General features: G+C 45.2%; 1 protein-coding gene across 2 annotated transcripts in view; it reads right to left on the reverse strand.

The window, feature by feature from the left end:
* Nucleotides 1–341: 341 nt before the first annotated feature.
* Nucleotides 342–27,894, reverse strand: part of ANO2 (anoctamin 2) — a gene marked incomplete at both ends in the record, with an annotated part of 305,878 nt that continues 278,325 nt past the window's right edge. For both annotated transcript variants that reach the window (XM_080913855.1, XM_080913854.1), the window contains 5 exons: nt 342–614; nt 2,830–2,935; nt 13,719–13,900; nt 15,525–15,577; nt 15,891–16,043. In XM_080913855.1, the coding sequence (XP_080769981.1) occupies nt 342–614; nt 2,830–2,935; nt 13,719–13,900; nt 15,525–15,577; nt 15,891–16,043 (767 nt within the window). The remainder of the gene's footprint in view (nt 615–2,829; nt 2,936–13,718; nt 13,901–15,524; nt 15,578–15,890; nt 16,044–27,894) is intronic.

A 27,894-nucleotide genomic window follows, 5' to 3' on the forward strand; every position in this document is an offset into this window, starting at 1 on the left:
GGTAGTGATCAGTTATAGTGAGTGCTAGGATGGATGGGGTGCTTGCTGTATTTCTTTCACCAAAAATGATGCTGAAGTACAAGAAAGGACCCCAGAGAATTCTATGGTGAAGCAACCCCCATGGGGTACCAACTCCCTGAAAGGACAGGCTTCCGGCTTCTGAGAAGCTGTATGGTTCTCTTCCCTCCTGCACTCTCCACTCTGTTTCCCTCTCTGTAACTTCCTTTTCAAGATGCCCATAAGACAGTTTCCAGCAGAAGAGGTGCCACTGTGTTATAGGAACATATGGTATGTGCATGCGTTTCTCCATAACATGCCCTCGTCTGCTGCCAACAGCGGGCTCATACGTTGGTGTGCTGGGACCCTGAGGATGCTATGCTGCCTGGCTGGCTCCGCCCTGAAGGTGCAGAGCTGGCTGCACGGCTTCTCCTGCTCCTATCCCCACCTCCTTGGCTCCTCTGGGTGGGCTCATCAGCCATCTTGACCTTCTCATGTTCCTCCTTCAGAAAGAAGTCTACCAACAAGCTCTTCTCTTTCTTGATCTGGTCGCTGATGTCTGTAGGAATATCTGGAATCATCCAGTCCACGAGGACACTCAGGAACATCACTAGATTCTGCCAAAAAGGAAGAGACATGAATGGTGGCCTTGGCTTGCTGGTGTGATGCATGAGACCATGGGTGGACACTAGCTCACCCTTCGCGGGGACTACCCTGATACTGAAGACTGGATCAGAAAGGATGAAACAAACCAGCGACTCACTGGCTGAGTGATCTTTACCAATGAGCCAAAATGTCCCTTGGTGTCCTCACTGATAACATTGTCCCGTTAGTAAAATTACTACAGCTTCAATCTACCCCTGGAGCAGCTATGAGTATTGATGACTTAGAAATACACATCAAATGCTGGCGATAGTAAGACACAGTAGGTGGCAACTACCTCATGTGTCTCCTCTTCAGGAAGCCCCGTAATGCACTGTGGTACCATCCACAGAGTGTCTTCATGTGTCCTTGGTCCTCGCACTTCTAGACTTGCTCAAGACTGGGACTCCAAGGAAGTATCCACAGAGCACAGTGGCCTCTACAGAGTTGCCTCTTGGACAATTGCCCCATTCATCTCTTCTTCAGTCTCTTCTGCCCTATACCAGGTTAGGAGCTTAGGTGTTTTCACTGATCTGGCTTTAGCCCAACTTCCCTCCAGCCCTGTCTCCTCATTCTGCAGACACCAAGGACTCTCTGCATCTAGTTCTCTTTGGCTGGTCCCGGGCTTTTGCATATGCTTGCATGTGGCTTCCTGCTGAGCCCATCTCTGGGGATGGGGAAGCAAGAAAAGTCTTTCCTGGGAGCGGTTTCTCTATGAGTGATGAATATCAGGCTATGGTGCCTGGCATGGACCAATCTGAGCTAACATATCCTGATTCTTGCTCATCTATTAAATCTACCATTCCTGCACGTTCATCCAGCGCATTCCTCAACTTGTGATCCTTTTCTGTCTTGGAACAATATGCTTAGGAAACTAAGGCAGTAACAGGCTTTGAACTTTACATCATGCTCCTGAAAACTCTAGGGAAGGCCTTGGGAACAACTGCCTTCAGAGGCTCCCAGGTATTTAGGCTTTTTCTCCACCCACAACTGATGTGAGTGACCTGTGACATGTGACATATGGCCAAGTGAGGGGATGGGTGCAGGAGGGGGTAGGGGTGCTGCAGGGTGGATGTCTAGGCAATTTTTCAAACATATCATCCCATCTCTCCAGGGGAAGAATAGTGTCTTCTGTAGGTGAAAGATTAGCTGGTGGGCTTTTCCTGGGCTGGAGTCTGAGGGGCAGGATACCTTAGAGCCCCCCAGAGACCTGCCTTTAGGGAATACAAAAGCCAAGGGAGCTGAAGAAAAAAGGATCTGGCTTTATGCTCTGGCCTCTGCACACAGATCAACAAGACCCTGAGTGGGAATCGGAGGCTCTGGAGCTCAGAGAATCTCAGCTACGCAATTGGAGCTGTGGCTATTGTCAAAGATAGGAATCACCAAGCTCGAGTTTGCTATTCATTCCATGGGGTGGCTAGATGACTCTGCAGAGCCCTCTAGCCAGATGTCTCCATGGCGAACAATGCTAACAAAGGAGGGACCCAAGAGCTCAAGAGGAAAGTTTCTGAACTTGAGCCCTTTCTCAGGCTGACAGAAGGGATGTGCTGTTTGTCCCAGTGCTGAGACTCCAGTTTCAATGGTTCTCCACTTTCTTTTCTTCTTCTGCAGTTTAAATGGGCTCCACTTTGCAACTTACTCTACATCTGTTCGATAACTTTAATCTGGATTTCATTATCTTTCAGCCAAGTCCACCCATTCACAGAAGCTCCCCCTGGGGAATCCTCCTGCTTTACAGTTATGGCCTGCCCCACATGAAGCTCCCTATGTCACAGAGTACAGGTGGGCCTCTGTCTCCATTGCTCGCTCTGCTCAGATTCAACCAAGCACGGATCGAAAACAACAGAACAAAACCCCATCAGCAGACACACGTGCGTGCTCATGCACGTCAGTATTTCTTAGGTCTGTTCACATTGACTTTGCATTTCCTTGATTATCATGATGATTTAAAGTGCATACAAGGATATTGGTGGGCCACATGAAAAGGTGATGTCATTTGTTGCTAAGGACTTCCGAGACCTTAGTTTGGGTGTCCCACAGAAGTATTAAGGCCACATGCACACACCCAGACATGAAGAGTAACTGTACTTTAAGCATCTGACTATGAGGGACAGGTAGGGTACTGTGACTGTTTCACCTGGGCAACCTGCATCCTACTTGTTGGTCTTGGTCTTCATCTGAATAACTCACCTGGAAGATGATAACAAAGGCCAGGCGGGCAGACAGAACAGACCAGTACTGCTTGGAAAACTCATATGGGTTTGGCGCCCATGGTGGCTCTCGATAATCTTTAAACCTGCCCAAAGAAAGATAAGGTACTGTGAGCAGTGACAGAGATCAGGGAGATGGCTCTGTTGATCAGGAGTTGTTACACAGGCATGAAGGTTTGAGTTTGGCTCTATAAAGGTTGAGTGGTGGCAATTGTCATTCTAGCAATGAAGAGGCAGAGACAGGCAGATTCCTGGGACATGTCTGTCAACTAGACTAGCCTAATCGATAATCCCCAGGTCCCACTGAAAGACACCATCTTTAAAAACTAAGATGGACACCTCCTTAGGAACAGCCTGAGGTTGGCTTCCGGCTTCCATATTCATGTGCACACATCTACATACATTCACCTGCATACACATACATACACTTGTGCATACATATAAACATTACTTAACTAAATAAATAGGTAAAGTTAAAATATAAACAAATAGTGGGTTGGGTATAGACTAAAAGGAAGTAAATACTTCTATGGATACAATCTCAAGATTTGAACAACAGATGGTTTCTTGGCTGTTAAACTTGGGAAGTACAACGGAAATCCACAGCCCAACCAACAACTGTCTATAGAATAAAGAAATCAAAGTCCACAGAAGTCAATCTAGAGATCTATCTTTTTCTGTTCTCTCTCCCCAAGACCTCCTAAAGTTTCCTCTGGTATCAGACTGTAATTCTCTGGGGAGCTCACATTCATGGCTCCCATTATCTGATAGGAGCTCCCAGATGCCTCATGTGTTGCTATGTAGCAGTCTCTGGATCCCATATAGACATGGGCACTGGACCCCATGAGGTCACCTCATGGTCATTCTCAAGCAACAGCTTTGAAGGTAGCCAGGATTCCTAGCTCTACCACTTCAGCCAAAGAGAAGCCAAAGCAACTCAAGCAGAAGGTTGAATGAACTAGGGGCAGGGTCATAAATAACTACATTTGGTCAACAGCCTTTCTTGTTAATTATCATCATGACTTATTTATATGCTTTATCAACTATCAGTGCCTGGTATGAGCTTCCACCTCCTTCTCAGGCCCACAGAGAAATGGCATGTTTTGTTTTCTGTCTGACCTTTCACCTCTATTCTGCAATGACTCATGCCACAGAGAATTCATTTTCTAATCCTGGAAAAGTGACAAGGGTTCAGAGCAGCACCATGACTGTTCACAGACTCGTTCTCTCAATGGAATTTAATGTGTTTTCTAATGGCAACCTTTAGAGTGAAGAAAGAGTTGGGATGGGTATCAGATTACCCAGTAGTGTGTGTGTGTGTGTGTTCTAAGTAAGAAACTCTGCCCAGGGAGAGACGTCATATGCAGGACAGGACACGTAGCATGTATATATCCCTGAGGAAAAGAAAAGACTTTTCTGCATGTTTGTCTTTCAATCCTTTCAATGCACTCTCACAGGTATCCCATACAACATGCATGGTAGTTACCTGGTGGACTCAGAATTTAAGAATAATGCTCAGGAGAGATTGAAGGCCAGTAAGAAGCAGAGGGAAGTGAGGTTATAAGTCCAGCAGGATACAGGTTCTTCCTCATTATCACAGAGCACTTCGTCAACAGCTGGACTTGAAAGTGGGTTCATAAATGGAGGGTCTCTGGTCCCTTCCCTTGTCATAAAGAAATTAATGTTGCAAACATTCTCTGGATCAATGCAATGGCTGCCAGTCTCTAAGGACTAGATGTGAGGAGGATCGAACATATGAGGTAGACGGAAGGGATGTACATACAAAGAGAGGGCCGGAGCAATGGCGTCAGCAACAGAAAGACGTGCTGTCCGACAGACACAGACACTGATATTTCCACTAGGGCTTGGCAAGAAGCCAGGAGCTCCCACCTCACTGCCTGGCTCCCCCACTCCCAACAGCTGATTGCAGCTGTCGCAAGCTTGAGTTGACATCTGGCTGAAAAGCTGAGCTAACTGAGCCCAGCAGAGCACCAGGGAGCACCAATGTATTCATTCAGATCATCCGTGGCTAGGGACAGGAACATGGAAAGCCTTCTTGCTAATAGAGAAAGGGAGAGAGACCAGGGAGGAGGGGAAAGAGTGATAAGGAAGGGGAACGGGGAAAGGGACAGAGACATGGAGACAGAAACGGGGAGTGGAAACATGGGAGTCAAATGAATAGGATGTCTTGGAAATGGAGAAAACCCTTTGTAGATTTGCCTATTTTTCTACTGTATGCAAAACAGGGTCTGCTCCTTTCTGATGCGAGAGGAGGGTACCACCCTGCTGCTGCTTATGGGGACATCCGTCCCCACGCATAGCCCAGCCCCTTGGCTACAAGGAAAGCCCATTTCTTTCCTTCCCTAGCACTGGTTATGGAGGAACAGCTGCTCACCAAGCTTGGTATGAGAGCCACTGCGGACTCCTCCCCTTCCAGTCTGAAAAGAATCCATAAATAATCAAATTCAGCTTCCAACTCGGCTACTAACTTAGCACAGTTTTCAGGACTGTGACTCTGCCCTTCCCTGGCGTCCAAAACATGTTTTGAATCTAACAGGCATATTCATGGGATGGAGGATCTGGGGCCATGGGAGTGGAGGGGCTAGGCAGAGATCTGTCCAGAGAGATCGACCTGAAAACAGCTCTAAGCAGAGGAGTGGAGGGTGATTCCACTGAAGGGAATAGTGGTAAGGGACTTGACACACATCTGTCCACATTCCTTTCTAAAGTAACTCTCTGACCTACAGTAATAACAACGTACCTTAAACTACTGAGTAGACATATCTGTTACTGAAATGAACATAACACAAATTGTAGACTTTACTGTATGGGATGAATTGATACTTTGCTCTAGCTTGCTCTAGCCTACCCTGGTCTGTTCCTCCCTAGGTCCCATTCTAGTCTGTCCCAACCTTCCAAAGGCTGTTTGTGACCCATTAGAGTGATTTCCCAATCCGTTAATGAAGCGTGATTCACCTTTTGAAGAGCTGGATTCCAGTAAGCTTGTGCCACTGGGTACATAATTGGTTGTTTACATGCCAATGTAAGTTCGGGTTACATAACATTTATTTTCCTCTTCTGAAATTCAATCCTAAGAAGTCAGGGTTATCAACTGTGGGTTTTTGTTTTTTTGTTTTCTCTCTCTCTCTCTCTAAGTAGCTGGAAGGCACTTGCTAAACAAAGGGACAATTAGCTTTAAGAATAGAAGTATCTTCAAAAGTATCACCTATTAGGTGGCTAATAGGCTTCATTTTTCTAACTGCTGTCCTGCTTGTTTTCGAAGTTCAGAGCTGAGGGAAGTGTGTGTTCTCGAGACAGCAAGTGACTGTTTGAAACTACTTCCAGCACTTGGGTCCCGGGTCCTTCCTGAATGTTCTCGAAGGGCCCTGGGTGTTAAAGTCTTAGTGCCCTTGTGGCTCTGGTGGAAGGCAGTAGAACCTTAAAGTGGTGGGGACCCATTGGGAGTCCTTTGGTCAGCTGGGGTGTGAAAGGTTGTGAGACCCTTGCTCCTTCTCTTCTCTCCTGCTTTCTCTACTGCACACTCCTTCCGTGACATGTTTCCCTGCCACAGGCCCAAAGGAAAATTATCTCCAAAACATCAACTGCCAAGATAAACACTTTCTTTATAAATTATAAATTGCTCGCTCCAGGTATTTGTTACAGTGACAAAAAAAGATGACTAATATGGCCATCACCCATGTCACTGCATGTTCTGAGACCTAGTGTCCTCATTCACACTAGCCTGAGCCTTCCTTCCAAGGGCGGCTATGTATCAACTCAAAGAATTCAGCACACTTCAGATGTCCTTCAGATGAAACCACCCAGTACAGGTTGAGTGTCCCTTATCTGAAATGCTGGCTGGCTACTAGAAAGATTACAGATTTCAGAATGTCTTCCCATTTTGAAATACTTGCTTACATTTAAGGCATCTTGGGGATGGGCCTGAAGCAAAATTGTAAAATTCATTGATGGCTCAAACACTCCTTTCACACGTAAAGTGAAGAGAGTTTTATTCACTGCATTTAAATCATTGCGCCTGCGTAGCAATGTTTTGTAGGGCTCAATTTTTCACGTGTGATGTAATATTAACACGAATCATTTCGAAACCTCTTTGAGTCTCGTGTTTTGGATTTGTGGATTATGAATGCAGACCTGCAGTAACTACTCTTTCTCATTTTGCTAAAGGTGACTTAGGACTTTAGACAGGGCACACAGACAACCGTCCTCAATCCTTCTGGTTTCCAGAGAAGGTTTTAGGAACGCTCAAGTTTCAGACCCAAGATGCCCATGGCCATTAGAGGTGCCAGACACTGGTGGCCAACATCCTGAGACCTGGGAAGACAAGCTTCTTTTCTAGTGCATCCCCATCCTATCATATGTCCTCCAACAGCTGACAGTCTTCTCTAGGCAGCCTCAGTTTCCCAGCACATCTATGCCACCCCCAAAGGGAAGCCAACTTCAGCCATATCAGTTGGAGACACTCACTCCTTCTCTATTTCTGCTTTATTGTCCTTGGGCTTTAATGTTATGTTTGAAGACTGGCTTCTGAGTCTCCCAGGACAGACAGACTTTCACTCATGAAACAGCTAGGACATCTCAGCAGGACACAAAGCATTAGGTTGCCTCTGCCTTCTACATGAGTCAGGTACATCAAGTCTCTGAACCTTAGCAGCCTAAATCAGAAAAAGTTACCAGTCCACCATGTACCACAGGGCTAAGAACCAGAAGGAACACACCTGCCCTCCACCCTAAGCATGAAAAACGTGTGTACAGGTGTGCATGTACACTCAGTGTTAAAGGAAGACACGGTGAGAATTTAATAAAACAACATAGGTAAATGTAATTTCTAGAAGCTTCCACATCAAAAGGGGGGCACAGTGGTGTCTCCTGGGAGATAAAGTCTGTGGGTGGGACTGTGAAGTGGGCCTTTTTCCTTTTATACACTGATATATGTATACAGATTTATTTTTATAAGAAAGAAGTTTATAAATTTTTCTGCAGTGCTAGGAATGATACTGAAGGTCTCTGTGTATACCAGGCAAGTGTTCTACCTCTGAATTATATCTGTAGCAGGAGAGACACATCATTTTAAAAAGATGTAATTACTCACAATAATCAGTTGACTCTGTTGTTTTATCCTGAGATTTCAAGAGCAAAATTATAGTGTTAACTGAGGCAGACCTCCATATCACAGGGGAACCTGTACTTTTCAAACATTTTATTTTAGTTTTTAAATTATGTGAATATTATTTTGTGATAATTGTATGGGTGGTATTAAATTTGGACATTGCCTAAATAAATGAGGTTTCCATGAACTCAAATTATGTTTCATTGTTATGAGACAAACCCATGAATCGGTATCTTCAAGGTTATGCAATTCTTATTTTGTTAGATAAATGGAAAAATGGGGAAAGGTTCACACACATGCCACCTGCTTATTGTTGGAAGATGCTGGATTTGCACAGAGGTGCAGCTGGAAGCGGGACATTGCTAGAGCAATGTAGTGTTTCAGATTTTATAGCATTATATTCATGTATCAATGAACCATTATATTTCTTAGAAAACCCTCATACTTACACACATAGAAATCAAGGTTCTGTTACATTTTTTTCTCACCACTGTGATATAATACTTGACAGAAGCCACTTAAGAAAGGGAAGGGAGTAACTGTGGCTCACAGTATAAGGGGAGACAGTCGGCCATGGTGGAAAAAAACAGCTGTAGGAATATGTTCACATCTAATCCCATCAGTAAGGAGAGACTGGACAGGAAGTAGGGCAGGGCTAGAAACTTCAAATCTCTGTGGCCTACTTCCTCCAGAGATTCCTACCAAACTCTCAGAAGTTTGGCAACCTTCCAGAAGAGCACAACCAGTCAGGTACTGAGCATTTAAGCACATCTTCAGGGGCACATCTCACATCAGAGCCACCCAAATGCATAGACAGAGAGGGAAAAAGACTTAGTGGTCACCATCCTCTGTCTATTCTCACCTATAGGGGAGCCAGCAACTGTGAGATTGACCCTAACCCACAAAAATACCCAACTGCTGAAGGGAAGGAGGGAACCAACACTGAGAAGCAGGTTACCCACCATCAAGAAAGACTTGGTCTTAAATGAAGTGTTAGTTCTCTAATGAATCAGTTAGTGAATGTGTTTCCTGACTCCAAACAGTGGTGCGGGGGGGAAAAAAAAACCTTTTTAAATAGCCTCAATGGAATTGAATGTCATATTATACTTTCAGACCCTCTGTGCCGCTTTAAAATGCCTTCTGAAACTGGCTTTTGGTAGAGGAAAACAGTAGAGACAATTAGGGGCTAATGAGAACCATGTCAATCCAACAGTTGGTAAAGATCAGGGAGCCGACACCTGGGAAAGTGGGCTACCTCTGCTGTTACATGGAACAGACAGAAGGCAGCCACTGGCTGGAAGGGAACTTGTCTCTTCAAAGGTTTTGCACGGGGCCTTGGGATATGGAAGCACTTAAGTGTAGCAGGAGCCAATTGGAGACGCCCATTTCTGCACGGCCAACACCTCCAAACAGTCCAGTTGGGGTGATGGTGCCCATGTGTGTCCTCGACCCTATGAACTCTCTGCTTCCTTCCTGCTGAGCCACAAACTGAGACACTATTCAGGCTCTAGTGCATGGTGGCTGCTTGACCTTGCCAAACAGCTACTAATCATGCCTGAGGCCTGACATCTTGGAACTGTTGAAGACAGAGCCCTGCTGGGGTCAATAGCTGAGGTGCCAATGTCCCCAGAAACGGTGGCAATTTGCCAGAAAAATCAATGCAAAATTCATTTCCTGCTGCAGAACAATTATAAAGCTGGGCCATAGGCTACAACACACTGGCATTTGATTCCCACAGTATGTACCTCAATCCCTCCACCATATGCATAAACTCTCTCTGTGTCTCTCTCTGTCTCTCTGTGTCTCTGTCTCTTTCTCTTTCTCTCTCATAAGACCCACATTAAGTAGATATTTTCATCAACAACTCTTAACCTCCCTAACCCTATTTGACATACTATACCTAGACCACATGCTGTACTGTTGTCTAGACATCCACTTACACTTGAATAAGGCATCTCATTTTCAACGTAACTCAGTCACCTTAATTATACTCAGAGAGACAACATCACAAAGGCTCCACACGCATCACTGTGACCAACAGGTTCTGGATGTGACATCTATTTTTCCTCCTCTAGCTTCTCTCTTGGATACACTGCTCTTCATACACCCTCTTTGCCACCCAAAATCCCCTTTAGCTCCTCATTGTCTATCATTGCTGCCCTCATCCTGCTCACCAGCCAGACTAGTTTGGCCATATGATATCTAGAATCTTAGAGAACTCCAAAGTTTCCCAAGTCTTACCAGTTTCTTCTGACTTCTTTTTGATAGACTGAAGTATTAAAGGACTATTTCTATAATCATGTCCAGTTAATAAAATTATTTCCAGTTATTAAAATAGTTAATAAAATAGTTAATAAAACAGTCAATAAAATAGTAGAAGTACTACTTTTCAGGGCCTGTTTGTTTAGTGAAATTTCTATTGACTGACTTTGTGGGCAACACTTGAACAGACCCATATCTTGGAATAATGTTTCTGGGCACTGTATAAAGATTATCCATGTATTATTCAAATGCTGATTTCTGAACCAGCAAAGATCTGGTTACAGGCTGGATTTCGGTATTGTTAAGCATCTCTTGCTCTAGTATTTTGCAAACATCACCTTCTGATTGGTTAAAATAAAAAGCCTATGACCTATAGCAGTAAGCAGAATACTAGGGTGGAACTTCCAAAGAGAGAGGAACTCTGAGAAAGAGTCAGGCATGGGAGATTCAGCCAGACAGCCATGTAGTAGAACTTAGATTAGTACAAATGGGACAACTGAATTATGTTCTAGTTGGAAACAACTCCTCGCTATAAGGACACAAGTTTGTAAATAAATATAGCCTCCAGGTTATTATTCAGGTACAGGGGTGGGCATGGAAGACCCATGGTTCTACCCATATCTTACTAGAAATGTCCTGCAGCTCTGTCACAGACCGTCTGTGCTAGAAAACAGGGCTGTTGGAGCTACAGACCAAAATCCAGCACCATGGACAGTCTGGAAAATGATTCAGATCCAGTGGCCTGGACAGTGCCTTCTGTATCCACATGGAAGAGGTCTTCTGAGGGTTGGGCATTTTGTAGTTCCGGCTGTAAAAACCATTGAGACATCTATGCTCATATAAATGAATAGATAGATCAGCTGGGGGCCTGATCACTGCTGTTTCATCTTTTCTTGGCTGACTACAGTCAAGATCTAAAGTTGATGCTGATTAGGTCAGTAAGCTAAGCTGTCTGGGGTGGGGTGACCAAATTATCTCTCCTGGTCTCAGACTATGGAGCTGAGCTTAAGCATCTCTCTTAGGAACATCTGGCTTTGAGCCCCATGGGGAAAGCATGAGCAGATGCCCACTATTCTGACTGTACTACGACTCTAGTCTCACCATATTCAGACTGTTTACTCTCAAAACAAACAAATAAACAATGCTGGTGCAAAGAACATAAATTGGTTTTTCCTCTGTGGAGATCACTATGGAGTCCCTCAAAAAAAAGAAAATAATAAAACTACCAAACATTTCCAAATTTGTACATTTCCAAAGCAATCTAAGTGAGCACAGCATAGAGACAGATGCACAACCATATGTTTTCAGAAACAGGGTCACACTGTGTAGACCAGGCTGGCTTTGAATTCACAGAGATCCACTTGCCTCTGCTGGGACTAAAGGCATGTGCCACCATGCCTGGCCCCTGGATATCCATATTTATCACTGCTCTAGACACAATAAGTGAGAAATGGAATCAGTTTAGATGCCCATCAACAGATGAATGGATAATGGAAATGTGAACTCATACATACACATAAACACACACACACACACACACACACACACACACACACACACACACACACACACAGAAAGAGATAGAGAGAGACAGACAGACAGAGAGAGAGACAGAGACAAAGAGACAGAGACAGACACACAGAGAGAGTTGCATTCAGTCATAAAGAATACCAAAGCTATGCCATTTGTAGAAAAATGGTTAGAAATGGGGAACATCAAGGCAAAGAAAACAAGTCAGTCTCAGTAAGCCAAATGCTGCATGTGTACTTCTCACAGGCAGATTCTAGAATTTTTCTAAAGGACATGAAGCTGGAAAGGGACTATTTAGAAGAGGAGGGGATCCGTGAGAGCGGTAGGAGAGACAAGGCAGGAAAACCAGGGTAGGATGGTCAAAGTACATTTTTATATATGTATTAAAATGATATAACGAAACAATATTTTATCTAATTCATTTATGCTATTAATAATAAAGGAAACAGAACACTTATTTGAAAGGGTACCAGCAACTTTTCACAAGATACACTGGAGGGTTGGTAGAGCAATCCCTGCCGGTCCCACAATACCACCCCCCTGGCTTTTTATTTTGTTTGCAATATGTGGGGTGTGGTCTTTGATGAAGGCATGGCTGAGATTGTCATATAACCAGGATCCAGAAGGGTCAAACAAGTTGTTCCCCACTGTTCTTTTGTGTTTTAGCTTTCCTTGGGAAGTCACAAAGAGCTTTCTGTATCTCGGCTTCAGGGATTCCTGAAGTGGTGTCTCTCAGGCACCTCTTTGAATACCTGCTTAGGATATATCCAGGAAGAAAACTACTGCTTGGCTTTCTAACCATCATGCAATGCAACATGACCAACATGAACATTGAATGGCAAAAGGGAGTGTATGCTAGTGTGGAACTAGACCGTGGAGGTTCAATTAAGAAGGACATTTGAGAAGATAGAAATGACAAATAGTATAATGTGTGTCAGAATTCCCAGGGTCGTACAGACCAAAATGCTGAGTTTGGATATAGCAAGAACACATAGGTAGCCATAAAATATGGCAGCACCGTCAATATGATATGTTCTTCCAAGTATTGATCTTTTCACTGTTTTGACTGCACTGAGATTCCGATTTCACTGAAGTCAGAATCCCACCACATCTTATAAGATCAGGTTCTAGCACCTTCCTTGACATCTCCACAGAACCATAGTTTTCAAGTCATGTCCAGACTCAGCCTCCCTCATGTCTGTTGCCGCTAACTCTGCAGCAGAACATGTGAAAAATCTTTTCTTTTTTCTCTTAATTCCTCTCTGACTCTAGCCCAGGCCTCAGTGGCTCAGCAGCCCAACTACCTCCCTGTGCTCTCCAAACCCTTGTCCACCTTCCACTCTGAAATCTCATCAGTTACTTCAACGTACACTTTGTGTGTGTCATTCTCTGATGACTAAAGGACCATGTCATATCCTACGGGAGATGCTGTGAGATTCCACAGCTTCCAGTGTTTTCTTTGTGCTAGCCAAATTCTGTGCTTGGCCAACGTGACCCCAGGAGTTCTGGCACATTTTATATTATTGGCCAGTCCTAGTTTCTCAAATAGCCTTCTTCCTTGAAACTCCATTGTCTAGCTCCAAGCTAGGGTACTTCCCAGTTCTCACATTCACCTCCCTGCAGCTCATCTAGGAAGCTCGTCTTTTCCAAACTAGTCCTTCGTCCTCTCTCACTGTGCACAAGGGCCTACATGTGAGTCCACATAATGACCGGCCGACTCCTCTGTTATTTCTTCTCCTTGACAACATGGCCAGAGATAGATAGCACATGGTCTGCTGTACAGTGTGTGGCAAAAGGCACTCAACAGTATTTAGTGACTCAGTCGAGTGAGTTCATGGCAACTCAAGAGGGATAGGAGATGGAGGAAAAGAAGAATGATTCCCCTCCAGGCCCTCTAAATAACTCTTTGGATCTACTGCTCCTGACCCTGATCCCCCACATTATTTTACCTGCAAAATTGAACCTCCTGGTCAAAGTGTGAGTTCTCTGGCTGCGTCCCCTCCTTCAGCTGGCTGACGTTGAAGAAGGAGAGTGTGTGGTTCACGAAGCCATGTAGCGTCCCATTGTGGCTATAGGAGTACTGGTACACAAGGCGGGGGATAAAGTCGGAGGTGACAGCAATGACAAAAGCCTGGGGACAGAATGACAAGCACTAAGGCAGATGGCAGAGGAAACGACAAAATTGAGTGTTGGACACTTTGGTCCACCTCTAAGATACTTGGCTTTGATACTGCTGTTGGCTGGGTCAAAACAGAGTTCAAAGTATTCTGAGAAAATCCCTTGTCGTGATAAAAGTAGAGTTGAGAGATCGGACAAGGGAGTTGGAGGTCCTGTGAAAATGTCCCAAGGGAACGCTAAAGAGCCAGGAACAGAGTTACACAGTTCCCTCGGTCAGATCATTTCTGGACACTTTGCTGTGCTGCCTCATGAAATAGAAGCTATTTCTTTATTCATCTTCTGAAAGGGGAGAGACAGAAGAGAAGAGGCATTGGTCTGCTAGATGGGCCATACTCATCCCACGCAGCATATGAGATGTCTAAGTGCCCTACAAATGGCCAAGAGTAAGCTGAATGCAGGTGAGTGATTGCATGTTTGGATTTGGAGTTACTTTCTGCAAAGAGAACCTTAAATCTTTTTGGCAGCTGTTTATACTATAGTCTGAGCAATAATTAAGACCCCTTAAAATCTGGTTTAGGTATTTTTTTCTGAATTTATATACATAAGTGGGCAATATCCATATTTGAAAATTGATAACATACATGTAATTATCATAACTGTGACTTGCTGAGTACTTCTTTGTCCTTTGATTGTCCCACACCATTTCTAAAGTGTTCCTAATGGCAGATGCTACTCCTATATCCTGGTGATTTGATAAGCAAGCAAGACTCTTAGGGGCCAGGGAAGCTGCCTTGTTCCTCTGTAACACAGATAGTATGTAGCTGACACTGAGGGTCTCTTTTCTAGTAGACATGGTTCAAAGCGACAGCTGATCCCCTTTCCAATCGTGTTTTCTTGCTAAGCATCCAAAGGGGTGACTCCTACATCTAAGCATTCAACCTGCAGCAGACTCTTTCCAACTTCCCCACCAAACCTCTTGAAAATTTGTGGGCAGGTGTCAAGGAACTGGGTTAGAAATCAAATCGATGATTTCCTCCCAAGGGAACAGGAACTGTGGCTTTCTAAACGTACACCTGGCTGGCTGGTGCCTTCTTAGGAAGAAATGCCAGTCACTGTTCATCCAGAGGACAAAAGCAAAGGTATTTCTCTGCCATGTACATAAGTCTGGCAAGCACCCCTTTTCTTCCTCATCCTAGCTTAGCCTACAGGGTGCCCCAGTCCACGGGAGTGATTAAGGCTTTGCACTGAGAATGCCGAGGAACCATAATTAGGAACTGAAACCTAGGCAACATTCCAAGTACAAAAGGGGTAGAAACAGAATAGAAAGAGACAGGCAGATAGGGCACATTGTTTCTTCATTATTTTTGGCTCCCAAAAGATCTGATTTTGACTCTTAATGCCAAGACATACAGTCAAATGGATAACTGCCTTTTCCTTAATAAAATTTAAAGCTAAATTGCGCTGCCAGGCAGCAGCATGAGTTACATGCGAGGCTTTTGTAACCACAAGGCAGGAGGCTGTCTAAAGCAAAGCTCTAAACAGGAAAAGCTGTGAGGTAATGAGATTGGATCCTGCTTTGAGGGCTTGGCTTTCTGGAAGCTCCTCCCTTAGAGCTGAGGCCTTCTGAAAGTGCTTACATTGATGATGACGGAGAACTTGCCAATTCCCGAGAGAATGTCAAACCAAATCCCTGTAAGACAGAAGTGCAAACATCGTTGGTTAGTCCCACCCTGGTCTCAGAGACAGCAAGGCCCCAGGATGGGGTGACACTTCCAGAACTGGGCTTGGGCAGAAAAGCTTAAGGTGCTACTGTCTGGAAGCTTAGGGGACAACTTGAGGTAGTTAAATGACTTCCACTGGCCTTCTCACATCCAAGGAAGGAAAATGAGAAGTGCCAAGGGGTGAGGAAGAAACCTCGAGGGCTGTGCTGGCCCCTGAGCTCTGTGGAGTCTCATGGAGAGGGAAAGGGGGAGTGCCAGGCCTCAGAGTGTGGGGGAGCATACCAATGTCTTTGGTCCTCACAGCATCTGGGCGCCTCAGCTCTGTAACAAACTTTTTGGCATCCAACCTCACTTCGATGACATTGTTGAGGAGGGCAAACACGGGGGCCAGAGGAAAGGAGGCCACAAAGAGGGTGACAAAACCAAACTGGATGACTAGAAGAGAGCACATGGGAGAGGTTTCAGCAGGGAGCTGTGGGATCAAAGGCCATCCCTGTTCTGTGGCCCTGAGTCCTCTCCATCAAGGTCTCTTCCCTCCCTCCCTCCAAACCTCCCTTCTTCCCTCCTTCCCTCCACCCCCCCCCCTTCCTTCCTTGCTCTCTTCATACACATGAATCAATGTGTGGCTGGGACACTATCTTCTATCACCTCCTCACCTCCAGAAACTAATCATATGTGGCTGACTTAAGGGTTGCTAAGCAGCTGTAAGTAGCCAAAGAGGAAATAGATTGGGATCTATGTTCTGTCTTGCCTTACTGAAGCTTCTGCCATTGCTCCCCGGTGTGGTTGTGCTTCCAATAAAGCTTTATTTACAAAAGCACTCTACAAAGTAGGCTGAAGTTGGCCCTCAGACTATAGGTTGTCAGCCCTTAGCATAGCTTAAAAAACTGCCTCTCAAAGTTGGATGATCCCCCCCCCCCCTTTGAGATGAGTCTTGCTGCTATATAGACTAGGCTGACTTTGAACTTTTGATCCTCCTGCCTCAGCACTCCTACTTGACTCCAAATGCTGGAATTATTCACATATACCACCAAGTCCAGATTGGGTCTCCTTTTTTATAGATGGAGCCATTACTTTTATTTGGAAACCATTTATCATACATTTATTGAGGGCTGGAAAAATGTCAGGCACTGTGCCAAGTGTTTAGGGAGGCAAAGGCCTAGTCCTGTTGTGGAGGAGGAGCTGGGATTAGAGGGCAGAGATAAGTGTATGTAAAGATGTTCAACAGGACTTTTGCAAATGTGTTCCAAGAGGGAAAAATTATATGCTAGGGTCAGAGAAGTAGGGAGACAGAGCTGACGTCTACTCAGGTGGGGACTAAACAAAGTCTCCATGTGGATGACCTTAGCACCATCTAGGAAGAAGCATGTGGGGGGGGGGAGGGAGGAAGGGAGAGAGAGAGAGAGAGAGAGAGAGAGAGAGAGAGGGAGGGAGAGAGGGAGAGAGGGAGAGAGAGAGAGATGAGGAGGAGCCAGACAGCATTCAGAGAACAAAGGTATGGCAGCTATCCTGAAGATACAAGGTGCTTTGCTCGGCCTGGACCCTTGCCACAACCTCCCAGCCACCTTCCTTGTTAGCAGACTTCCCAGACTAGCAGCACACAAACCCTGTCATCTGACCCTCCCCACTCATAAAAGCTTCTGTGTAATCCCCTTTATTTACTGAATAGAATCCAGATTCTTTGTTTTGGCACACTGGTACTTCAATCTATTCTAAGCTGCCTCTCTAACCCCATCTCCAAAATGCCCCCACATAACAATCCTGTTCCTGCTGCAGCCAGTGCTCAGCCCTGCTGGGCATCCTACTCAAGTGTCTTCATTGTAAAGCCAAAGGCTCTGGGGCAGGGGGAAGGGGTGTCTTTGTAGATTTGCTTCCAGGGAAGCCATTCTATTTGAATTCCCCACACACTAACAGCAGGTATCAACTATTCTGTCATGAGGCAAGTACATCTAAGCCTCATGAAATAATCCTCACCAGACTGGCATGGTGGACTGCACATGAAAGTGCTGAAACACATATAATTTCTGATACCTAATAATTGTTCAATCAATGTAACATGAACACGTGGGAACTGGGGAATGACTCCGTGGGTAAAATGCTTGCTTCCCAAGTTTCCCTCCGCAGAACCTACGGAAACAGTCAGGTATAGTAGCACACACATTTACAATCCCAGTGCTGGTCAAGGGAGACAGCTGGACCCTGGATTTGCTGGCTACCCAGTCTAGCCTAAATGTCAAGCTCCAGGTTCAGTGACAAACCTTATCCAAAAACAAATGAAACAAAAACAAAAACCACCACCAAGGTGAAAGCAGTTGAAGGAGGTTCTTAAAGCCAACCCCTGGCTTCAAAACACACACACACACACACACACACACACACACACACACACACGTATACCAAGGCACAAAGAGTATGTTATTTATGTAAGTAATAAGTTAGCTATGTATTATATATACTGTTATTCTTAGTAAAAGACCTATCAGCATACAGAAATGATTAAAATGTATACTGTATAGCTATATGCTAAACAGACACAAACTTAAGGTTTAGAGACTCGGTGGGTCTGAAAACATCCAGATCCCACGTTCAGATGTATCCTTAACCTGACTCAGGCCTTTTCTCCACTTGTGTCTAAACGGACGGCTCATAGGAACGGCTATAAATTCCCTAAGGTGAGATGCTGTGAGGTTGTGGCTCTTATGCCCTTAGACGAGCCTCATGATCCCGGGGTAGTTATATAAAGAATGAGAAGACGGGACCCAAACACAGGGGTGTGTGCATGTCCGTACACAGAGAACATGAGCCAACTTCACTAAAATTTTCAGAGAAAAAACACATGGAACTTTTTCCTAGACAACATGCTTCTGAGTTGGCAGGCTCTTTTACCTCGCAGCTGTGGCCACTGCTTTTCATCATCCAACCCTGAGCTCTGCCTTGTCCTAGATGCCCAGTGGATTCTCAGTGCATCACTGACGGCAAGATGTCTCAGATGCCAGGTTGGACTCCTGGAAGAGCTAGTTGGTAACAGAGGTGTGCAAGTCTTCACAAACACACTCTGATCGTCAATTACAAGTGCTGCTTCCTGGGGCTTCAAAAATGGCACACAGGAAAAATCCCTTGCCACTCAAGATGTAGGTGCAGGGGAATATACCCAGAATCACCAGTGCTGTCATGGCAAGCTGGGAAACTGAGACAATAGAACTGTGTAGAAGCTCGTGGGCTGGGTAGACTGGAGTGCCCGATGCAGAAACAAGAGGGGCTCTGTCTCAGAAACAAGGCGGAGGGAGAGAACTGACTCCCAAAATGCATTTTTGGACTGCCCCCATACACACAGAAAATAAATAATAAACGTTTTAAAGCACCAGCACCTGGTGTATCTTTTAAAAGATGATGCATTTTCAGAAAATTTTATTTTGGAACTCAGGGGTAGGGCCTAGGAAAGAAGGGACCAAAAGGAGTAGAAATGACCAAGGGAAACTAAACAGAAATGGGCCTCTGTTTTCTAAAACCTGTAACATGCATGTCTACATTTGTATACATATGTAGATGCTGCTGGTCAACTGAGAACTGCCCATAATCCCTGAGCCAGGAGTTCCCTTACACCGGATCCTACCTTCAATCACAGCACAGTGGCCTCACTGTCACTGAAGGACAATGACACACAGTTCACAGTTCCACCATTGCCACCATTGCCAACATTGCCACCATTGCCGGTTTTCCCTTATGTACCTGCCCCACATCTCCTCGCCCCATAAAATCTACCATCATTGTCTGGTCTGCCACTCTCACTATGGCCACTCAGAGGCGGCCATTTGGTGTCTCCCCCCTTCCCCAATAAATCTCTTGCATGAGGTCTGTTGTGTGCTGTGTTTTGGGGTGTTGCATCCCTTGGCCCCTGCAACTTTTGGTTGCAAGACTCTTTCTTTTGAAGGTAGTGCTCCTGGTTTAGTGAGTTCAGGGCAAACATGATGATAAGAAACTTTCTCCAGCAGAGCCATGTGAATACTTTAGTGCCTCAAAGGGCATCACGGGGTGAAAGTGGGCAGTGTACTTTTGATGGGTTGCTGTCACATATAGGATGACCTCACCACATACCTGCCAATGGCCCTGGGAAATCCAGCATCCTTGCAATGTCGTGAAGGAAGTGGGACTTTCTTCTTATGCTTGACTCTTTATTGAACTGCTGTCCTCAATGACCTTAACAGATCATCCAGGCACAAAATCTTATCTTAACATAACCATTTTCTGGTGCCAGTGTACTGTGTGTTCCCTAGTTTCCACTTATTATGCAGATCTCATAATAAAAGCTCTGCTCTCCCACCCTCACATGTAAATCAGCATGGTCAGCATGGGACAAACTTAGAAGAGTGGCACAGGATGCCTTGCCCCTTCTCTGCACGTACTCCAAGGTATCCAGAACCACAGAAATCTCCTCTCTCTACATGTCCTGATGTTACAGGTGTTTCCAGCATCGACAGAGTACCCTTGGGCATTTCCAAGGGGCAAACCAAAGAACCGGAAATAAACACCAAGCCTTGAATATATATACATATATAATCATAACCCTCTAGCATGCAGATGCCAAATCCAAGGCCTGTTCTTTTCAAGGAAAACTCTGGAGGGCTGAGTCAGATGGAAGCCCTGCTGGGTTCACTTCAGAGGACACAGGGATACTGGCCTTTACCAGCACCAACATTTGTTTCTAAAAACAGCCAACCTCCCTTAGGACAAGAGAAACACAGGAAATCCTCAGTGTGGCTGCATAATAGGAGCCAGCTTGGCAGGGCCAGTGACAGATTAACCCTGGCCAAGCCAATTAAGGAAGAATCCATAAGTTGATTTCAACTAAATCTTTACAAAGCCTGCTGCAAAGTGCTCCAGAAGTGGTTGATTGGAAGCACAGAGACTGGAAACATGTCTGGGTACAAACTCCAGGGGTTTCCTCTGCTCACACTCAGCAGCCGAGAGCCTCACTAACTAAAAGCCAGCCTTACACTGTCTAATGCTGGAGACAATTAAAATTGTGAGTGATTACCTGGGCTTAGGCTAAAATAACAAGGTGGAGTGGAATAGGCTAAAGGAGACAGCAGCCAGCAAGGACATTCCAGGACAATCCACTTAAGAGGAAAAAAAAAATCAGCGGTGTAGTAGAGAAAACAGAACACACTTGCCAGGGTGGAAAGATAAGCAAACCATGGAACAATTTTCTGATTTTTTTTTTCATTCATTTATTTAAAAGTCATCAGGGAAAATATCTACCCTCCCATCTTATGTACACATACAGAAACATACACACACAGAGTCAAGTCCAGACCCTTGACTTGGCATCCAAAGCCCATTGTGATCCCACCCAAACTTACTCATTTCTCCCGGTCTAGCCAGTATTTTGTTCTTAGGGCTAGTGTTTAGTAGGAATACTTGGGGTCAACCCTTCCTGCTTTCTGACCATGTCAAACCATCTGTGATTTTGGAGCCTCTCTGTATATCAATACTCTCATTTTCTCTATGGTCTGCTGAGTGCATTGTTACTCATCATTCAGACTCAACTAACTCCACCCCACTCAACTCCACCCCGTGAGTCTCCCTTTCCTTACTACCCAACTTCCCTATCTAGACTGAAGTGCAGTGGGCCTCACTCTTCTCCTCTTCCCTCCAACAATGCCTTCTATTTAGCACGTTGTCTACTTAACTTGCTCTCTGGGAGAAGGCAATCCTGAGAGCAAGAACGGACCATATTTGAGTTTTTACTGCATCTATGTTCCCCTCTTGTCACAAACAGATACTTATATGTTATCTATTTTATAAACAGAACTTATTCTCTCTCTCTCCCTCTCACCCCCCCATCACATAAGCACACACACAAGCCTGTGCACACACACACACACAGCATGACAGAAAGTAACATGTGTGAACTGAAATAATTTTCCTTCATCAGAGCGCTGTGACAAGTCTACAACTCCACACAGAAATTCTTGCTGCTTGCTGATGGTACAGGCACAAGAAGGACACTCTGGGGAAGGGCATAGGAAGAATGTCCCAATTCTAATGAGAATTGTGACAACTCTCTTTAATCCCCACCCCCTTCCATTCAGTAAAAGCAAAGCCTCCCCATTTAGAAGGATTGAAAATCAGGGTCTTCCCTAGAACTGGATGATAAGACCCTATGGATAAAGATCATGGTTGTAAGAGACAGAGGAATCAAGCTGGAACCAGGCAGGAAACCTCCTTTCTGCTGGTAGCTTTCAGTATGCCAGAGGGTGCCTTGGGCTGACTAAAGGCATCGATACTCTTACCCAGCTCTGAACCCTAATAATACAATACCAAGCTGCCAGATGCGATGAGCCCACTCGAACACCTGTGACCAGCTGCTCTCTGATTGGATTTCGGGTTGGCTTCACAAGTGGGAACCCCATGCCTAGTACTGTCAACCTGGGAAAATGCCCATGGGGAAGTCATAGGCTCCAGAATATAACTTACTTCTGATGGCTTACTAAATGACGGTAAACTGCCTTCTAACTGTCTGTGCGTGTGCCCACAGACAAACTCTACTCTAGCCTCTGATCAGTGGAGCCTCCCTTTATTCAACAACACTTGATACAGAGACATGTGGTTGTCTGAGATTCTGGGAATCAGTGATATATGAAGGTTCATCCCTAGATAAGATGTTCACACCACACTTTTGTGGCTCAGGGAACGTTGCAGGAGAGGAGATAGAAAGGGAAAGAGCCAAAAGATAGGGAGAAGGGCTGTGCAAGGCCACACAACATGACCATTGTAATCATGAGGTCATAGCAGCTACGGGCACTGGGTCTGAACAGAACTGGCCCTGCCAACAGTCAGTTGTGTATGTGGCAGGAGCTTGTGGGACTTTCCTGATGAGTGACTGGTTGTCTGGATTCTGAGAAAAGGGGAAACATTGCCTTCAGTTATGGACCCACCGAGGCCCCAGTGCATAGTTCTCCATCTGTGGTCACACAGGCTTTCCTAGTTAAACTTAGTAGGTGAAAAGACAGAAGGATACAAATGAGGACAAATGTGTGTGCAAAGGGGAGGGAAATAAAAGAAGACAGGAGTGAGAACATCATAACGTGTCATTTAAACACATGAAAGTATCAATGAACCAATTCGGTTAATAAAAAATAATTTTAAAAAATCATTAACATTGGTAGTAAAAATAAGGATATCAGAGAAAACCAGCACATGACCTATCATGTCTGGTAAGTTTACAAGAAATGACTGGTAAATACAAGTTAAGATCCTCTAAGAGATAAATGTAAGGAGAATTGAGGAAGACCAAGGGAAGGCTCTCAGTACAGCCCAATACAGAAACATCTGGGAACTGCATTTTCTGGTGTGGTTGTGTTTGAGATTCTGTGCTACCAATGCCCCACTGAGGTTCAAAATGTTTTTCCAGGTAGCTGGACTGGAAATACAGTGGTTCAGTTATAATAAACCCAGGACACCATATGTGGTCCATTTCATGCTTTCAAATGTCACGGAAGAATGTGAAAACTCAATTTTAAGCATTGCCCGTGAAGACTTTGATTTCATTGTTCCTTGATACATTTGTCTAGCTAGTCATTGTATTAATCTCTACCACTAGATTTTTTCCTCTATATTTTTATCTTAAGAAAATGGGAAGGAAACTGAGTCCTCAAGGGTCATCGACGTTGTGAACCAGTGTTTAGTGAAACAGGGGAGGGAGGGCACGTAGTGTGTCTGTTCTGCTGAACGCTCTTGGGAAAGCATGTGGCGCTCATTCAATGCTATCCATTTCATAAGCCCTTATTTTAAAGATATCCCCACCGTCCTTTTCTCCCAAGAGTGTCTGGTGACAAACACAAAGGGCTCAGGAGTGTTGGTGGCTAAAAATAAATGGAAGCAATGGGAAGGAGAGGGTGCAGGCCATGTCCTCAGCCTGAGGCTCTGATGTTGGGGAAAGCAGCAGCCTGTGTGACAGACATGTGACCTGTCAATCTTCACCCTTCACTACTCCCTCCCCCACTTGACCTGCAGTCATTCGGAATCCACCCCCGGACTTCATGCTCATCCCTAGAAAGCAAAGACTATCTGTGCTGCAGTTTGGATTTGCTCTCTCCTCCCTAGTGAACTCATGTGTTAGACTCAGATCTCTGAGAGGCTAGCCGACCTCATGGATATGTTAATATTGTTATAGGATGAGGTTAATTGTCAGGCATGTGAAGTCATTATAAACATTTTTTTATTCTATATTCTCCTGTGCTCTGTTGCCCTTTGCCTTCCTTGGTTGGATGCAGCAAAAAGAGTCTCCTCAGGTGCTTGAGCTCCTGAGAGTCCAGATCCATGAGCCAAATACATTTCTACTGTGTTTAAGTTACCCAGCTTATGGCTTTCTATTACAGCAACGTGAAGCAGGCTAAGATAAACAGATTGCTATTATCCTTTAAGAGCTCAAGAAAGCACCCAGGAAGAGGAACACATAAACATCCTAGACAGTATTACATGGTCTGACAGTGGCTGCTGAAGCTGGGTGCTGTAGAGCACCAGGCAGGAATAATTTGTTTCCCCTTGGTAGGTCCCTGGAAAGCACACACAACTAATTGGGTTTGTCTTGAAGAGCAAGTAAAAGAGATGTAGAAGTCCTGCTCAATGCCGAGAGTTAAGATCTTTTCTGCCCAGGTGACTGGCATTCACAAGCTACCTAGAAAACAAACACAGCAAGTAAAACTCAATTCCATTGTGACTGAGGTTTACACGGTGGACTGGGTCCACTTGGAAACTTCGGGAAGCTGACACAGAGAGAGGCGGGCTTGTATCGATTTAATATTAAGAACTTGACACATGAAATTTCAGTGCAACATCTGCACAAACCTCTAAGAAATGGTTTCTGCTGAACATATGCATGGGTACATGGAGTGATCTGTTCACTCTTGTTTACTTCTCCCACTCCACACACACACACACACACACACACACACACACACACACCACAGATGCAGACACCACACCGCCCATACCACATACAAACACATACACACTACATACACACACCATACACACCACACACACACATATCACACATACACATCACACAAAGAAACACCTACACACACGGACACAAAGACACACCCATATCATACCACAAACACCATACACACAGACACACACACCACACAGAAACACGACATACACACACAGAGAAACACACACACAGGGAGAGAGAGAGAGAGAGAGAGAGAGAGAGAGAGAGAGAGAGAGAGAGACAGAGACAGAGACAGAGACAGAGACAGAGACATCACACACACATATACTACACATGCACACCACACACCCCCCCCACACACACACACACGACAGGGAGTGTGAAGGGCAATCATGAACTTATCCTTCCTTCCATCTACCCGTATCAATCACATCATGATGGCAAAGCAACTAAGCGACAAAGTAAGTCCGAAATGGTGCTTCCAAGAGGCATTATTGCCACAAGGACCTTTGCATAGTTTATATATATATATATATATTGCTCCAAAAGGCTACGAAAAAGTCAACAAAATGAAAATAAGATTAGACTTGAAAAATACAACAAAATGTGTGGGAACTTTATTGAAAATGAAATAAAGAAGTCAGAGAACAGGGGGAAAAAATGAATACACACATTCTAGGGACCCTTAATGCGGCTATGGCACAGTGAGAAGTTTTCTTTCTGAGCTCCCGACTGTATGAGGAGAAATGGAAGAGTTCCTTCCACCTGTTGATCCCTCAGCATCTATTCCTCTATTTGTTCTATCCATCCTTTGTCCCGGCACTGGCCGGGCACCTGTGCATGCCAGTAACAGAAGTGGTCCAGTAACATGGCATCCAGGTATGGCTCCGCTGTTTCTAAGTATGCATGGGAAAAGATGTCCACACTCTGGACAGCATCAACCTACTTCTGCCTCAGAAGTAAGGGGAGATGCGTGGCCTGGGACTCACCCTTTTTCCCAGGAACCCTGGAGCAAGGCCCTCTGCGCTGCATGAACTGTGGCTAAGTGCCATTTAGAGAGAGAGCAGGTACCCAATTATCCAGTGGGCTGACTCAGTTCTATAAACAGGATGGCTCAGGGAAAGAAATTTCCCAGTGTTCTGAGCCACTGCCTTGGAGCGCACACTCAAGAGCTTTGCTTAGGGACAGGAACTGAGACCCACCCTGAATGGCAGTTGCACATTATAACAGATGCAAATCTGTGTGACTGTGGAGAGCCGTATTGGCACCTCTGGTCAGCTGGTGGTGGAGAAATATTAATTTTTCAGGACACCTTGAGGCTGACCATAGGCAGGAAACTGGCTTTTGTGCTGCACCCCTTAAGGGCTAGAATTAAGCACATTTGCATCTGAAGTTCAGAGCAATTCACTTAGGACTGTAACCTAGGGAAGTACATTTGCATTTGAAGCTCCTAGAATGCAGCTCTGGACAGTGCAGATTCAGCCAGAGCAGATTCAGCAGATGTAGGCTCTGCAGTCCCTTTATCTTTTGAGGCCACCTTTGGTCGCTGATCTTCACACCTGGCCTCCAGAAGAATGTTTACAGGATCTTTGATTGTTAACTTGCGTTCCCTGTCTTAGAACGGATGTAATCTTTCTGCATGCAATTAAAGTGGTATATAAGAAAACTAATAAACAAAGGCTTTGCTTGGGCCATGAGGCTTAGGCCTCAAGTTAGGCTAAAGTCATGTTGTAGCTTTAACTAACTTGTCTCTTTTCTTTCAATCCCCGCTCGCTCCGGCTCTGGGAGGAACCAAGTTGGGAGTCCCGAGCCAGTCTTGGACATGTGACTTTGTCCTCACTCTCAGCACCAGATTTGTGCATTTGCTACAACTGTGTCTCTGTGGTGTTAGGTCTATGGCAAAGACTATTCACAGCACAACTAACCCAGAAGCAGAGAGTGAGGTTAGAACCAGGATATAACCTTAAGCAACACCCCTGTCACATTCCTTCTAAAAACTAAGCCCTTGCTTCAAAAGGAAGTACCCCACCCAAGGGCATGATGACCACCATTCAAAAGATGAGCCTGTGGGGTACATTCCAAATTCTAAGCACAACTGTGGTAGGCCCTTTATTCTCAGGATGAAGCATCCCTGGTGCCTGTGCATCATGGGTAATGAGATTCTGCATCTCTGGGTAGGTCATTCCAGCCGAGTCTGTACAGTCAAGGAGCCTGAGAGCCTCGGTAGAAGGTGACGTCTGTGAGGTGTGAGAACCATTTAGCTTTCGTTCACTATCTTTTTCCTTCACCTACAAACACTCTACTGTGCTTACTATGTCTATTATATTTCTGAGAAGCTTCTCCCCATGAATACAGGCCTTGTCTTCAGGGGGGAAAACTTGACTGGACTATTCCTTATTGATGAGGATAAAAATAACAATTTTATCAGTTTTTCAAAAATTTCATCTGGGCCTTGTCCTGTCATTTCCAGGATTAAATTTGGAGCTACCTTTTTTCTTTTCCTGCCAAGTATTGCTCTATAACAGAAAGTCTATCGGCTACAAGTGTTTGGAGAACTTAGCTTGCAGCTCTTACAGCACAGGAAGAATTTCTCCTCATAGGGGCCCTTAGGGAGAGTCCATAACTGGGCTGTGAGAGGCCTGAGGTAAAAGAGCTTTGAAGCCTCCTTTTGGGATTGGGGACAGTGATGATTAATGCTTTGTCCTGCTCCTGGGCCAGCTTTCTCTCTCCCCTCAGAGATGGGGGAGGGGACGCTACCCTTGAAGTCTTTCTTAGTAAGCTCTTCCGGAAGAGGGTTTGATATTGGAGATTCCCTTGAAAGCGAGGCTGCTCCCCTCACAGGTTTTCCAGTAATCCCTCACTCTCAGGTTTCCCTTTGTCTGGAGCCAGCCCATCCCCACACCCACCACTGCCCAAAGGAAGCTCCCTCCTCCTCAGGACTTCCAGCCTCCACTCCAGCTTCCCCTTTACCTCAGGCCCCTCCCCACCAGAGCTGCTGGGCCCTGGCCCCAGGCTTCCAGCTCAATTTAGAAAAATGTAAATATAATACATCTCTCCCTGCTGCCGCCCCCCCCCCCCAATTGATGACCTGCCCTACCATTACAACAGACAGGCTGTAGTGGGCTCAGCACACTTCCTGTCTGCATGGGTGGTCCCGGGGATCTTGGGAAGGAAACTGACAGCTGAGAGCAAGGCCCAGGATCACTGTGTCAGGCACACCAGTGGGAGTGGGCAGCTTTGGTTTCATTGCTCATTTTTGTTCAAAGTCCAAGACAAGTGGCCTTCTGGAATTGGGGAGGTCTAGCCAGTTGAGAAGGAAGGAAG

Source organism: Micromys minutus, assembly GCF_963924665.1.
Source record: "Micromys minutus genome assembly, chromosome: 3".
In the NCBI taxonomy this organism is placed as follows: Eukaryota; Metazoa; Chordata; class Mammalia; order Rodentia; family Muridae; genus Micromys; species Micromys minutus.